The 13683-nt window shown below is 33.2% G+C and overlaps 2 protein-coding genes across 3 annotated transcripts; one reads left to right on the forward strand and one right to left on the reverse strand.

The window, feature by feature from the left end:
• Window positions 1–1271: 1271 nt before the first annotated feature.
• On the reverse strand, window positions 1272–8198 carry zc2hc1c (zinc finger, C2HC-type containing 1C). The gene is made up of 3 exons (XM_073826622.1): window positions 8194–8198; window positions 4656–6018; window positions 1272–1646 (listed from the first exon to the last, which is right to left on the reverse strand). Exons 1-3 carry the CDS (start codon window positions 8196–8198, stop codon window positions 1389–1391), a joined length of 1626 nt encoding a protein of 541 aa, XP_073682723.1. The 3' UTR covers window positions 1272–1388.
• Window positions 8199–8220: 22 nt separating this feature from the next.
• On the forward strand, window positions 8221–10392 carry acyp1 (acylphosphatase 1, erythrocyte (common) type). Of its 2 annotated transcripts, none has more exons than XM_073827453.1 (3): window positions 8221–8266; window positions 8648–8731; window positions 9801–10392. In XM_073827453.1, the coding sequence occupies exons 1-3, from the start codon at window positions 8228–8230 to the stop codon at window positions 10014–10016; spliced, it is 339 nt and encodes a 112-aa protein (XP_073683554.1). In that variant the 5' UTR covers window positions 8221–8227; the 3' UTR covers window positions 10017–10392. The 2 variants fall into 2 exon arrangements, with proteins under 2 accessions (XP_073683554.1, XP_073683555.1); XM_073827454.1 differs by having other exon boundaries at window positions 8226–8375.
• Window positions 10393–13683: the final 3291 nt, after the last annotated feature.

Consider the following 13683-nt stretch of genomic DNA (forward strand, 5'->3'; position numbering starts at 1 on the left):
TGCTGTGGACACACATCTGGCAGACGGCTGTAAGATGTGAGTTTTACATAGATTCTAAATCGTGAACATCTTGAAGACATCTAATAGACGTCTATTTGACATCTAATAGGAAACGTCTAGACGTATTGCAGATGAGCAAATTACGTCTTGCAGATGTAAATGCAGACATCAAATAGACGTCTCTGAGATGTATGAGTGCTATCAGGGATAATACAACAAGGAAAATGATAAGACTAATTCAGCTAGTTGGACATGCTCTATACCTAAAAACATATAAAACAAGCACTAAACATTGATAAAAGACCTAATTTCATTGAAAGATTACGTTTAATAAATCAAATCTCCATGAATGCATAGTTGGTTTGTAAAAGATGTCATCACACATAGGGCTGATTTTTGTTGCATTTACACCGTTTTAAACATGAGATGCCGGTAGAAAGTCAGCGAGTCATTTTATGAACCAACTGGTTCAATTGATTCAGAACTTCGAGCTTGGTTTGTCCCATCTGGGTAGCTTAAAAATAAAAACTGTAGTGTACTTTGAGCTAAACCCTATCCAAGTACCATCCTTTTTGGGTTGCCAGATCTAGCCGAATGATAAATTAATCAAACCCAAAACACACCAAATGCCTAATATACTGTACATATGATATTTACATTCAATGCTATGCATTGCACAGAATTTCAACTTAAAGCCATTTCTTTTTTCGTAGAGAAATATGACAGCACTTTAAAATCCCAAGGAAAGGTACCATGCTTTCTGTCATCTGATTGACAGCTTGAACATTTTTTTTTAAATGTCACAACAATGTATCGTGAACAAACATGAATAATAATAAAAAAAAAAAGTATATTGATAAATTAACTTTACATTAACATCTCAAAAGTAGGATTTTATTCATGGTACTAGGAATGAAATAGTGGGACATGAAACTCACGGAAAACCGATCATCTCAACAACGATCAAATGATTTAATGAAGTGGTGAATTTTTTGAGCCACAATATAACAGAACTAAAAGCACTAGTGTTTTTTCTACTGCGGAAATAGGAGGAAAAATAATGAAATGCTAAACTATGACCACTTAAAGTGGCTCTAAAGACATATTTTGTATAGCAAAAAGCAAAGGAATTGTATGAAAAATGTAACCATTTAATATTTTATTGTGAGATTGACATTTACTGTACAAACATCAGTCATTCAAATCAGTTTACTGTCAATAACATTTACTTACAGAATAACAGAATTCTTTAATTGTTATTTATTTATTTATTTTTTAATCTAAAGTGTTTTGAATAACCAAATAACATTATATTAAGAAAAAAAATGTTAGGCTACTCTGAAGTACAATGCAAAGGCCTCAAGGGCTTTTGTGTTCTGACAGAGATGTCAGTGCGTGATCTTCCTCCTGGTGGCGCTGTTTGGTTGTTTAGGAGGTGGTGGTCTGCTCTTGATGTTCTGGCACTTTGGGATATGTCTCTCTGCTGGGCCCGGGGCAAATTTGCGGCCACAATGAGGGCAGGTTACATATTCTGAGTTTAGGTTTGCGACTGACAGTGGCGGCCCTCTTCCTGGAGTGTGAGTTCGACCCTGACGCATGGTTTGAATGAAGACCTCGTGTTTCTGCCGCCAATTATTCTTCTTAAGCTGAGGATAAAACAGTATGGCATCAGTAAAGACACGGATAGTACACAGGAAAAAAGACTTTATGGGGGTATAGGGGTAACGCATTACAAGTAACGCAAGTTATGTAATCAGATTTTTTAAAAAGTAACTAATGCATTACTTTTTCAAATAAGTTATATTTTCCCCATATTTACTAAATAAAAGCTCTTCTGTCCCCATGTTGAGAGAAATTGGAAGATGTTACTTTAGTTCTGTAATAATTGTGAACATGCATTAATTCATCTCACTCACTAAAAAAAAAATGTAATAATAATTATCTTAGAAAGATTTGCCAAATTTTAGTGTTCCTTTAGCTATTGGTTTTCGGAGATCACAATTTTAGAATTAGAATCTTAGAATTTTAGAATTTCACAATATAGATCTCTAGACGTTTTTGTATTACTAATAAAATTAGAGAGGTATCATTCAAAATAGTTCATCGTATTTATCCTGTAAAACAGGTAATTGCAAAGTTTTGTAAAGATATTGACGTTTTCTGTAAAAAGGAAAATGACAGTATTGTACATTTATTTTATGATTGTATTTATACAAAATTGTTTTGGTGTGATTTTTTTTTTTTTTTTTGTTAAACAAAGTACTAATGTTGAATTGCAACTCAAAGAAAAGGATATTTTATTTTTAAATGAGTATACTGCTGACTTCAAAATTTGGTAAATTGTGAATTTACTCATTATATATGGAAAGTTTTTCATTCATAAATGTAAACGGGCAGTGAAAAATAAACTAATTTTACTCATTTTAAAATAGAAATTGGTCACTACCTGTGTGCATTAAAAGAAACCAAAAATAGCAAAGCAAAGAAAATGGTAAATTTCTTTAAAACCTTAAATATATTGTTTTCTTGAATAACTTATAACTATTTTGATTATGGATATGTGATGTTACTGCTTTCCTTATTTAAATTTTATATTGTTTTCTTTTTTTTATTTGGTTAATGTTGTTTTTTTTATGTTATGTATTATGTAATTGCCCTAGTATTGTTTGTTTTAAAAACTGCAATAAAAAATAAAATAAAAATCATCTCACTCACAAAAAAAAAATAATTCAGTATTCCTCAAAATTAATAAAAATGGTTAAATGCAACTTAGAATATGACACAAACCTGCAATAATTAAATATGTTAAATAATACAAAAATAATACAAGTATTTAATTAAATTTTATTAGCCAGAGTCTTTGTTGTTGACCTTCGATGATCCCATTTATTCATTCAAATAAGCAAAAATTACTTAAGATGAATTAACATTTGTTGTTCTTTTTTCTTTTTTTTTTTTTGCTTTCTTCTTCTGTTTAACTGCATAGATATGAATTTACATTTCCTTCAGCCTAAAGCTTTTAGTGTGAAAGGGCTTTTGCATTTGCCAGATAGAATTTTTTAGCCCTCCCCAGACTTAAAAAGTAATGCTAAAGTAATCTAACACAATCTAACATTTTTTTTTTCCATAAAAAGTGACTAATAACATAATTAGTAACTTTTTAAAAGAAATAACGCAATGTTGTAATGCATGACTTTTAAAAGTAAGTTTCCCCAACAATGGTTATGAAGTACACATCCCCACAAAACACAGCCTTTATGAAATTACAGATGACAAATAGCATCATCATGACGCTGATGTTAAAATGTATATGAATGTGCATTCAAATGCTACTTTTTGTATACTTTTTTTGTTCTTTGTGAGTTTAGCATATGAAAAACACAAAGAAAATGTTAATTTTCTGATATGGGACTGTTTTTTTGTGTGTTTAGACAAAATATATTTTTTAACAAATGCAAATGTGTTTTTGTTGAGTGTCATTTTTGATCAATCAAGTTTTCTGTGGCTCGTATAGTAGAAAAACAGCTCAGTTTTGTTCAGTGACTGAGCAAAAATATGTAATCTGCTGCGGAAGCTATATATTTATATAATTATTTCTGATGCTTGTAATGTAAATCAATGAGATCTTTATACCAGTACAGCAGATACTTACATACATTTATACAAATATTAATCACTCTATTCTGCAATATTATGTGTTAATAAGTTCAAATTTAAATGATCCAAACATATAAAGCAATGCAATATAATGATAACTGAGAGATGAACAAATAAACATTCCTCAAAAGATCCTAATGATCAGGGCTCGTATTCACAAAACATCTTAAGGCTAAAAGTAGCTCATAACTTGCCGATTTAGGAGAAAATCTTAAAAATAATGAGAGTGTCAGTCCTAAATTTAAGGACTCCTAAATGTTTGCTCAAAGATTATTTCACAAAGCATTTTAGTGCTAAAAATATCCTAAATCTGGGAAACATTAGGAGTAGTGAAGAGGACTACTAAATCACTAAAACCAAATCACAAACTGCTGGGGAAAAAAAACAATCATCACAGAAATTCTAATTGTTTCAACTACAAATACCATTACAAATATAACAAACCATCAAATTTTAACCATTAAAATCATTAATAAATGGTTTCCTGTACTGTGTTTTGGGACATAATCTATTAGGATCTAGTGGTTTTAACAAGCTGCCATTAGAAGGTGACCAATTATCAGTAGAGATTAACACAGGCACCATTACAGTTACCATTAAAATCAAAGGAATTTCTATTTTAACCAGTAAAAACATTACAAAATGAGAAGCCTAGTTTGTGATTTGGTCCTCTTCACTACTCCTAACATTTCACAGATTTAGGAGCTAGTTTAAGCACTAAACGCTTTGTGAAATACTCTTAGAACATAAATTTAGGAGTCCTACATTTAGGACTGACATGCCCATTATTTTTAAGATTTTCTCCTAAATCACTGAGTTAAGAGCTACTTTTAGCCTTATGATGTTTCGTGAATACAGGCCCTGATGACAGAAGGCATGGAGTAGTTTGTGATTAATAGGTTTAACAGCAAAGTTTAGATCATGTTCATCAATTAGAGGCCTCTGCATCTTAAATATATTGCAGCAGGCTTTATAATCAAGTAAAGTAAAACTCCTACTTCTGGCGTTTTGCTCCTGCTGTTGGTTTTCATGAACTCTTCGAGATCCGTTCCTTTGGCTCTGTACTGTGACATGTCGAATATCTTGCGCTGAGGCCGCTTTTTCTGACACACCTTCATGTGCGTCTCCAGACGGTCTCGTGCGAAGCATCGATGGCACACGTTACACGGAACCAGCTGGTGTGGATTATCTGGACTCTCCTCCAGACTGAGCTCCACCTGCTGCAGCCGCTTTCCTCTCTGGCTGGGATTTTTATCCGGGACGCCCTCCTTCATGAGTTTGGACGTGAGCTGATATAAACCATCTTTATGTTCTCTCCTCTCATGTTTGAGGTGAGATCTGCCTCGTCTCACAGAGTCAGGTGAATGTGGTATTCTCACATCGCAGAGTTCTTCATCCTCACTGTCCAAATAAAGGTTGTGCATTTCCCTTCTTCTTCTGACATTGTCCCAACCCATTCCTCTCTCCCTTCGGCCGTTACTCATTTCCCGGCTTCGGTGTTTTGCGGTGTGTTTATACTCATCCCTCTCTCTCATTTCCTGCAGCTTGTGAGCTGTTGTCATCTCTGAGGTCAAAGGTTTCCATTTAGCACTTTCTCTACTCCTCTCCACCTTGCCACCGTTTATCCCTCTCTCCCATTTCTCCCATCTATCCATATCATCATTTCTGAACTCCCTTCTTTCGCTCTCATATCTGTCTCTTTCCTCATGCCAGTTGTCGTATCCGTTACTATAGTACGTATCTAAATATCTTTTATCCTTCCTCTCCTTTTCAACTCTTCTCAGAGTCTCCTCTGCTTTGAAGATCTTCTCCTGGAGCATCATCTCCTTGGAGTGGATTTCCTTTAGAAGCTTCTGTTCACGTTCATAGCTCTTTGTCTGATTTTTTCTCACTTGATAGTCTGAATTAAGAGCGTCTAGTTTCCTTTGAACCTTCTGCTGGTGTCTAAGAGCTGCCTGATCTGTCAAACATGAGTAAAGTCTCTCTTGATGCTCTGGTTTTGTGACGTTACTCAGGCTGAACGCTCTTTTGTGAAGGACTGGCTTTAGAGGGAATAGTTTGTCCGATTCTCTTCGTGAAGGAACGTACTCATTCTGCTCCTCCAGATGTATGTGTTTTTTCCTATGGATGTTGTCTGGATGTTGCCAGGGTTGCTGTCTCTCTCTCGCGGAGCTCATCTTTCCCTCTTGGTTTTGTAGAAGATGCGGTCTGGAGTTGCGATGAGCTCCTGAGGGACTGCGATGTCGGCTCATGCCCTCTCTGTGCAAGTATGGAAGTTTTGTTGATACGGTCTCTTTTTCCCAAAATTGCTGTGAGAATTGATAATGTGGCACTGTTTGCATGTTTATACAGTGTTTAAATCTCAGTCACTGTCTCACATTCGCGTCAGCAGGAGATGATCATCTAATAACAGCGTTGTCAACTTGTGCTCTATGGATTGATATAAAATACAGACAATTCTTTTAAAAACAGTCCAGATGTGAAATGTTTCTTGTTTCTTCTATCTAGCATATATTAGTGGGCATTGTGTCAAAAAATAAAAAAGCTAGTCAACTGCTGGTCTCATATATTTAATATGAGAAATATGAGAAACTCATTTCTTTCATGCACTGGTCATTTTAAAGCTATTTTGATTAAATAACATGTCTTCTTTCAGATCAGTGGAAAGAAAACATACAAAATACACATTTAAGTGTTTATTTTATTGCATTTTATTTTTTTGCATCTAGATTCCAATTGCAAAACATATCTTAAAAGGCCATGAGTCCTCATTCCTTTTCATATGCTGAAGGTTGTTTGTATACTATTCGATTGATTCATATAACATTTTATTGCTAAAAATATGATATTTTTTTCCGGACAGTTGACAGTATTTGCTGCTTTATGGAGTGATAAAAATAAAAGTCACATCTGTGAAAACTCTTAATACTTCAGCAAAATCAAACAAGAATTTTAAACCTGGCTTTATCCAGTGTTCAAATTTCTGTTGTGGAAATATATAGTGCATATTTAATTAGATACAGCCTCATTTGCATGTTTAAACATTAAATTACCGAAAAACTTGTAATACAAAAATAATTAATGTCTTAATATGCTGTGATTAAGAAGCTGAAGAAAGTACAGTGATTAATACTACCAGTCAAAAAAAATGTTTTTTAATGTTTTTAAAGAATTCTCTTCTCCTCACCAAGCCTGCATTTATTTGATCCAATATGCAACAAAAACACTAATATTGTGAAATATTTTTACTATTTTAAAAAAACTGCTTTCTATTTGAATATATTTTAAAATGTAATTTAATGCTGTGATCAAAGATGAATTTTCATTATCATTATCATTACTCCAGTCTTCAGTGTCACATGATCCTTTAGAAATCATTCTAATATGCCGATTTGTTGCTTAAGATACATTTATTATTATTATTTATATTTAAAACAGTTGAGTAAATTTCTTTTAGGATTCTATGATGAATAGAAAGATCCAAAGATAAGAATTTATCTGAAATAAAAAGCTTTTGTAACATTATACACTACCGTCTAAAAGCTTGGAGTTAGTATAATTTTTATTTAGGCTACTTACTATTTATTTGTTTATTTTTTGTGGGAAAGAAATTATATAAATTAATACTTATATTTAGCAAGGATGCTTTAAATTAATCAAAAGTGATGATAAAGACATTTATAATGTTACAAAAGCTTTCTATTTCAGATAAATGCTTTTCTTCTAAAAAAAAATTCTGAAATTCTATTTTTCAACATAATAATAAAAAGAAATGTATTTTGATCAGCAAATCAGAATGATTGAAGGATCATGAGACTGGAGTAATGATGCTGAAAATTCAGATTTGATCACAGGAATAAATTACATTTTAAAATATGTACAAATAGAAAGCAGTTATTTTGAATAGTAAAAATATTGTTTAAGTTTTTGCTGTACCTTGGATCAAATAAAGTTGGTGAAAATGCTTTAAAAAGCATTAAAAATCATACTGTTTAAAAGCGTTTGATCATTCGCTTGATTTAACATTTATTCCTAAAAAAATGGTACTTTTTCTGACTGTTAAAAGTATTTTTCAATTCATGGAGTGATAAAAAACTCTGCAAAAACTCTTTATATGTCAACAAAATTAAACAAGAAGTTTAAACCTGGGTTTATCCAATATGCATAGTGCATATTTAGATGAATTAGATAAAGATTTGCATGTTTAAACATAATATTACCAAAAGCTTGTAATACAAAAATAACGAATGTCTTAATATGCTGTAAATAAGCAATTAGAGATATAATCTGTTAAAAAATTACCTTATTGGCTTAATCAGCACATTTTCATAAGCACTTAGACATTAGCCTAAAGATTTTTAAAATATCTATTTAGATTCAGACTTACCAGTTTGTGCTTTCTGTGAATATAAACCGCTCGAGTTTCAATGAAATCCAATTTATTTGTAGTAGTGGTGAAGAGCTGTGTTTACACTCGTTGCTAAGAAACAAGACAACTCAAACTTCCACATTTGCCATTGGTTAGTTGCGTCAGACGTCATGCCGTAACCCGGATGACCGACGCGCTGTGATGATGACGCTGCGCGTGTGCCGCTTCATGAGCAAAACAGTGAGTTGCTAGTTCACACGTGAAATAAACCGCATTTGAAAGAGCAATAAAGCCGATTTTATCGCGGATTTCAGAAAACAGAAAGCACTTTAATATCGTCCATCCACCGGTACGTTATAGTGAGTATCTTATTGAAAACCTGGACATAGCAGTCAAACGCTGTCACTGTTTTCAATGAGATCCAGTGCATTTCTATGGAAATGAAATCTTAAGAGTTCATGCTAAATTCTGTAGTGAATAAAAATGCTTGTAGTTATTATCCAGCAATGGCAAAACGCTGGAAAAGTTGCATTGATTTGCTAAGTGAGATGATAATAAAGGTGTAAGCCTGTAGTCTGAGCTATTCTAGTGATCGATTGAGATGAATGGTTTGTGTTTCAGGTGATTATGTCTGAAGAGCTGCTGTGTGTAGATTATGAGGTGTTTGGGAGGGTGCAAGGTGTGTTCTTTCGGAAATACACACAGGTAATGTACTCCTGTCATGTCCTGGATGGGGCTAGTTGTCCTATAATGGTAAATATTGCCATAATCAGTGCTGTAATGCAAGTTATGTAATACTATTCCTTCTTCCAAGTAACTAAAGTAAGGCATTACTTTTTTTAAATAATTAATGCCAGTTACTTTTCCCACCATTTGTCGATTTAAAGCTCTCCTGTCCCCTTGTTGAGAGAAATTGTGAGTTACTTTAGTTCTAGAATAAATGTGAACATGCATTATTTCATCTCGCTCACAAAAAAACAGATACAGTGTTCTTCAAAATGAATAAAAACACTGAAATTCAATGCAAACCTGCAAAGATTAAACATGTTCAATAATAAAAATATCCTTTATGTATTTAATCCCATTTTATTAACCGATGTCTTTGTTGCCGACCTTCGATGATCCAATTGATCCATACTAATAAGCCAAAATGACTCAAGATAATCTAACATTTGTTTTCCTTTATTTTATTGCTGAAGAGTTGACATTTTTTCTTCCTTTTTCTTACACACACCAAACTTTACATGTTTATTTCTGTCTATATTCTGAAGGTTTTTACAGAGGGATTTGTACATGTATGATTTGCTTGATTATATACATTTTGTTCCCCCAAAAATGGTAAAAAAAACTGAGTGTTTCTTTTCTATTCTATGTTTTTTTCTGAATTATGGCATGACGATATGAGATGCCCAAAATTCCCTCTGTAAAAAGTTTTGACTCTAATATGTCAAAAAAAAAAATTCAACAAGAATTTTGAAACTGATTTCATCCAGTGTTTAGATTTTTGTACTAGAAATGTATTCATATTTCATTAAATAATGCCTTATTTGTATACTTAAACCGAACATTTTAGAAAACAATTATCAATGCAATTATCAATGTAATCAATCAACTGGCTAAGTAAAGTGATAACTATTAGTTTTTTTTTTTTAATCTCGCTTTAAATGATTTTAAGCTTCTTTTATTATTTTTTTACCTGATGTAAAGCATTTTGAACTCTAGTGTGTCCAGAGTTGTGTTGATCAGTGGTGCTGGTCTGTGTGTTGTGTTTCAGTCAGAAGGAAAGAAGCTGGGTCTGGTCGGCTGGGTGCAGAACACTGCTGCTGGGACGGTTCAAGGGCAGCTGCAGGGTCCGGCGTCCAAAGTCCAGCAAATGCAGCAGTGGCTGCAAACCACCGGCAGCCCTCAGTCACGAATCGCCAAAGCAGAGTTCAATAACGAGCGCTCCATCGATAAACTGGATTTTAAGGATTTCAAAGTTGTTCGTTAATAACAGAACAACTCCATTAGCATTTATTAACATATACTACTTATTTATTTTCTTTTTGACATCTTTTTAGTTTTTTCAAAATGCCTCCTTGTTGACAATATATAACATCTGGAGTTCTGTACATGAAAACACTCCTACATCCTCCTGATGTAACAAATAAGACACGATGCAATATCAATGTCCGATCCTGTTTTTTTCAGTGAGTATCTGTTTTATCATGGCTTAGCTTCACACATTATTGTTTCGTTATTTCAAAATGCAATGCATTAGTTTTGACAAGAAAATAAAATGCAATAGTGTTGATATGATACATTGTAACAATAACATGAAATCTATAATATAAAGAGCCATATAAAACATTCATTTTTGAAATTTTGCATGGTGTTTTTATTAGTAGTTTAATATCAAGTAAAGATTCATGTATAAGGGTCAAAGATGTTAAGATGTGCAGCCTCAAAAGTGATTTTATGTCCATAGAAAGCACATTAAATGTAAGTAAAGTGTCTACTTTTACGGTTTCAAATACGTTTTTTTTTTTTTTAGAATTAAATGTCATAGTTTGGTTGGAATAATGTTACATTGACATTCAGTGTAACAATATTTATGTAAAAATTCAAACAACATGCTTTTATTCGGACTTATACATATTAAAATATATAAAAGAATAAGGGAGCATATTCAGTTTTATTGTTTTTTAAATGAGTAAAAAATTCTTACTCACAAATGGGCAAAGCCTATAGGATAGTGGCACATTTTAAAAATGTAGAATTACAACTAATTAGTATTTGGGGTGAAAGTAATTCATCTTTTAATATGTCATAAATTGAGTTTTGTTGTAAATATGCCTGATGAGATTGTTACACTGAATGACATTTTAGTGGGTGTCTTCTGTAAATTTGAGGAAAATGAATGATATTTTTTGCTCAGAAAAACAAAATGCAATGAAGTTAATTAATTGCATTAACAATTTAAAGCAGTATTACACTTATTGTTTTTATGCTTTAACCCTTTTTCGTCGCAAAGCTGTATTTTCAGCATCATTACTCCAGTCTTCAGCATCACACGATCCTTCAGAAATCACTCTAATATGCTGATTTATTATCAATGTTAAACAAAGTTTTGCTGCTTTCTTTAATTCTTTAATAAATGTAAAGATTAAAAGAACAGCATTTATTTAAAATAGAAACAATATAAACAACACAATTAAGTCTGTGGTGTATTTTTATTATTTTTTTGAAAGAAATTAATATTTTTATTCAGCAAGAATGTGTTAAATTGATTACAAGCGATAGCAAAGACTTATATTCTTGAAAAAAAGATTTCTATTGTAAATAAAGTATGTTCTTTTAAACTTTTTATTCATCTGAATAGTGAAAAAAAGAATTACAGGTTCCAAAAAATATTAAGCAGCACAACTGTTTCCAACATTGATAATAAAATGAATAAAGCAGCATATTTGATTTCTGAAGGATTATGTGACACTGACGACTGGAGTGATGATGCTGAAAATTCAGCTTTGCATAACAGAAATAAATTATATTTTAAAATATATTAAAATAGATATAAAATAAATAAAACAATTATTTACATAGAAGCATAAGAGACTTCTTTTAAAAACATAAAAAAGCTTACTGATCCCAAACTTTTGAATGGCAGTCTGTGTTTGTATGTATGTGTATATATATAGCAAAAGGCCTGCTCTAATAGCTGGAAATTACAGGGCACAAAATTAACAGAACCTCTTTTGAAAATGATGGCATAAAATAATTCTCACTGTTAATTCGCTTTCACATTCATCACTTGTTAGAACAAACACTTGGAGCTTTCTGACAGTGATTTATCACTAGAGGTCGCTGAATTTCCCATTGTCAGATGCTGCATTACATCCCTGCTGTGTTGTTGCATTGCCGACAACAGCTGCTGAAAATGGGGAAATCACCAGTTCTGAAATCTGCTGTCAGTGTCAAAACCTCTTTACATGGAGACAACCTTCCATAGCTTTGATCACTTTTTCTTTATCACATCACTCCTGGTTATTGGACAATGTTATATGCAGCAAATCATGACTGGGAGAACACATCTGCCTGCTTTTTGTTTGTCAAGATCGACATCCCTACTTTTTGGAAAATTATTATTGTATTTTAAGGTGCCATAGAATGCATTGATAGAATATTTTAAATTGTTGTCTGATATCTACATAGAAGGTATATGGCATATGGCATTTACAGCTCCATTTACAACCCTATTTGTCCCTAGAATGAAATGGTCTGTTATTACCTTATTTGGAAGGTTCATGAATAATAATGAGGAGCTCTGCTCTGATTGGCTGTTTCACAGAGCTGCTCATCTCAGTAGTTTGCACATGGAGGAAAATATATATTTAATCACAGAGCTCGAGCTGCTATTAATATGTGCTATTAACCACATATTTTACAAGTGTAGATGCTTGTTAGTGAAGCTCAGGATCTGTAAATTATTCACCATCTTCTGTGCAGTCATCTCTCCTTACTCTGTTTATGTGGTAAGTGAAATCTTATAAACTGCAATATAACAGGCTACAGCTAGCAATAAGCCAGCCGTGTCCCTCCTCTAGTGAAAAAGTTATCTGGTCTGAATCAGGAGAGAAATCTGCCAAGATTAAGTACTATTTACAAGTCAAAAGAGTCTCAAACGGATCTAAACAAATGTGTCTGGATTTTGATGTGAGAGACAACAGGAGATGGACATAATATGAATTATGGATGCATATTTTGACCAAAATGTCTAAATGATGTATTCGTTTCTTTTGGTGGTGTGATGGACTGGAGTGGTGTGGATTATTGTGATGTTTTTATCAACTGTTTAGACTCTCATTCTGACGGCACCCATTCAAGAGGATCAATGAGCAAGTGATGAAATTTGCATTTAACAAATCTCATTAAGAAACCCACCTGCATTTTGATGGCCAGAGGGTGGGTGAGCTTTAAGCAAATTTTCATGTTTGGATAAACCGTTTCTTTAAAAGCATTGCAAGTTAGCATATTTCAGCACTATAGTATTGTTTAGAAATGAGTAACCCAAATGCTCCCAATGCATCAACAAAACTCAGCTTGTCATTTGAGAACTGGATCTTCGCAGGCCTATATTTCAGTTTCTTGAGGAAATTAAATTTAGGATTTTGGCCGAAGGTAGGTCATGATGCGGCACTGTCCATAAAACATACCTCTCCATAATTCTCTGCTCCAATGCCATGTTTCATGTGTACATTGAGCAGAGTGTCTGGTATTCTCCCAGAACCAAGACTGGAGAATGAATGGATGTATTGTGAAAGAGCCAAACATTCCAGGAAATGAGTGTTCCCCACCCCCTAGTCTCCTTCCAAAGCCTAGTCGGGACACTTATTTTCTACAGGAGCCTTTTAAGGCCCAACCACCCATATGGAAGCCTGCAACAACTATGAGACCGAATACATTTGATGACGCCAGTACTGTAGCAAATGGCTAAAGCTTGTGCTTCATAAGGGTTTAATACATCACTTCTCATTATTAGAGAGTTCAGACATCTGTACCAGGAGCAATCAGGTGTTCATAAGAGACATGATGACAATATCTTTTACTGACAAATGAAGGTATAAACTTGTGGTGCAAGACCTGCCACTGATAAACCATTTTTATAAACCTGTTTTGTA

This window comes from Garra rufa, chromosome 21 (genome assembly GCF_049309525.1).
Source record: "Garra rufa chromosome 21, GarRuf1.0, whole genome shotgun sequence".
In the NCBI taxonomy this organism is placed as follows: domain Eukaryota; kingdom Metazoa; phylum Chordata; class Actinopteri; order Cypriniformes; family Cyprinidae; genus Garra; species Garra rufa.

Excerpts from the sequence above, each read along its gene's own strand:
- zc2hc1c (XM_073826622.1), bottom strand. Across the intron at positions 1,647-4,655 it reads GCAGGAGCAAAACGCCAGAA|CTTAAGAAGAATAATTGGCG; the intron begins GTAGGAGTTTTA and ends TTTTATCCTCAG.
- acyp1 (XM_073827453.1), top strand. The coding sequence starts at position 8,228 with ATGATGACGCTGCGCGTGTGCCGCTTCATGAGCAAAACA. Across the intron at positions 8,267-8,647 it reads GCCGCTTCATGAGCAAAACA|GTGATTATGTCTGAAGAGCT; the intron begins GTGAGTTGCTAG and ends TTTGTGTTTCAG. Across the intron at positions 8,732-9,800 it reads TCTTTCGGAAATACACACAG|TCAGAAGGAAAGAAGCTGGG; the intron begins GTAATGTACTCC and ends GTTGTGTTTCAG.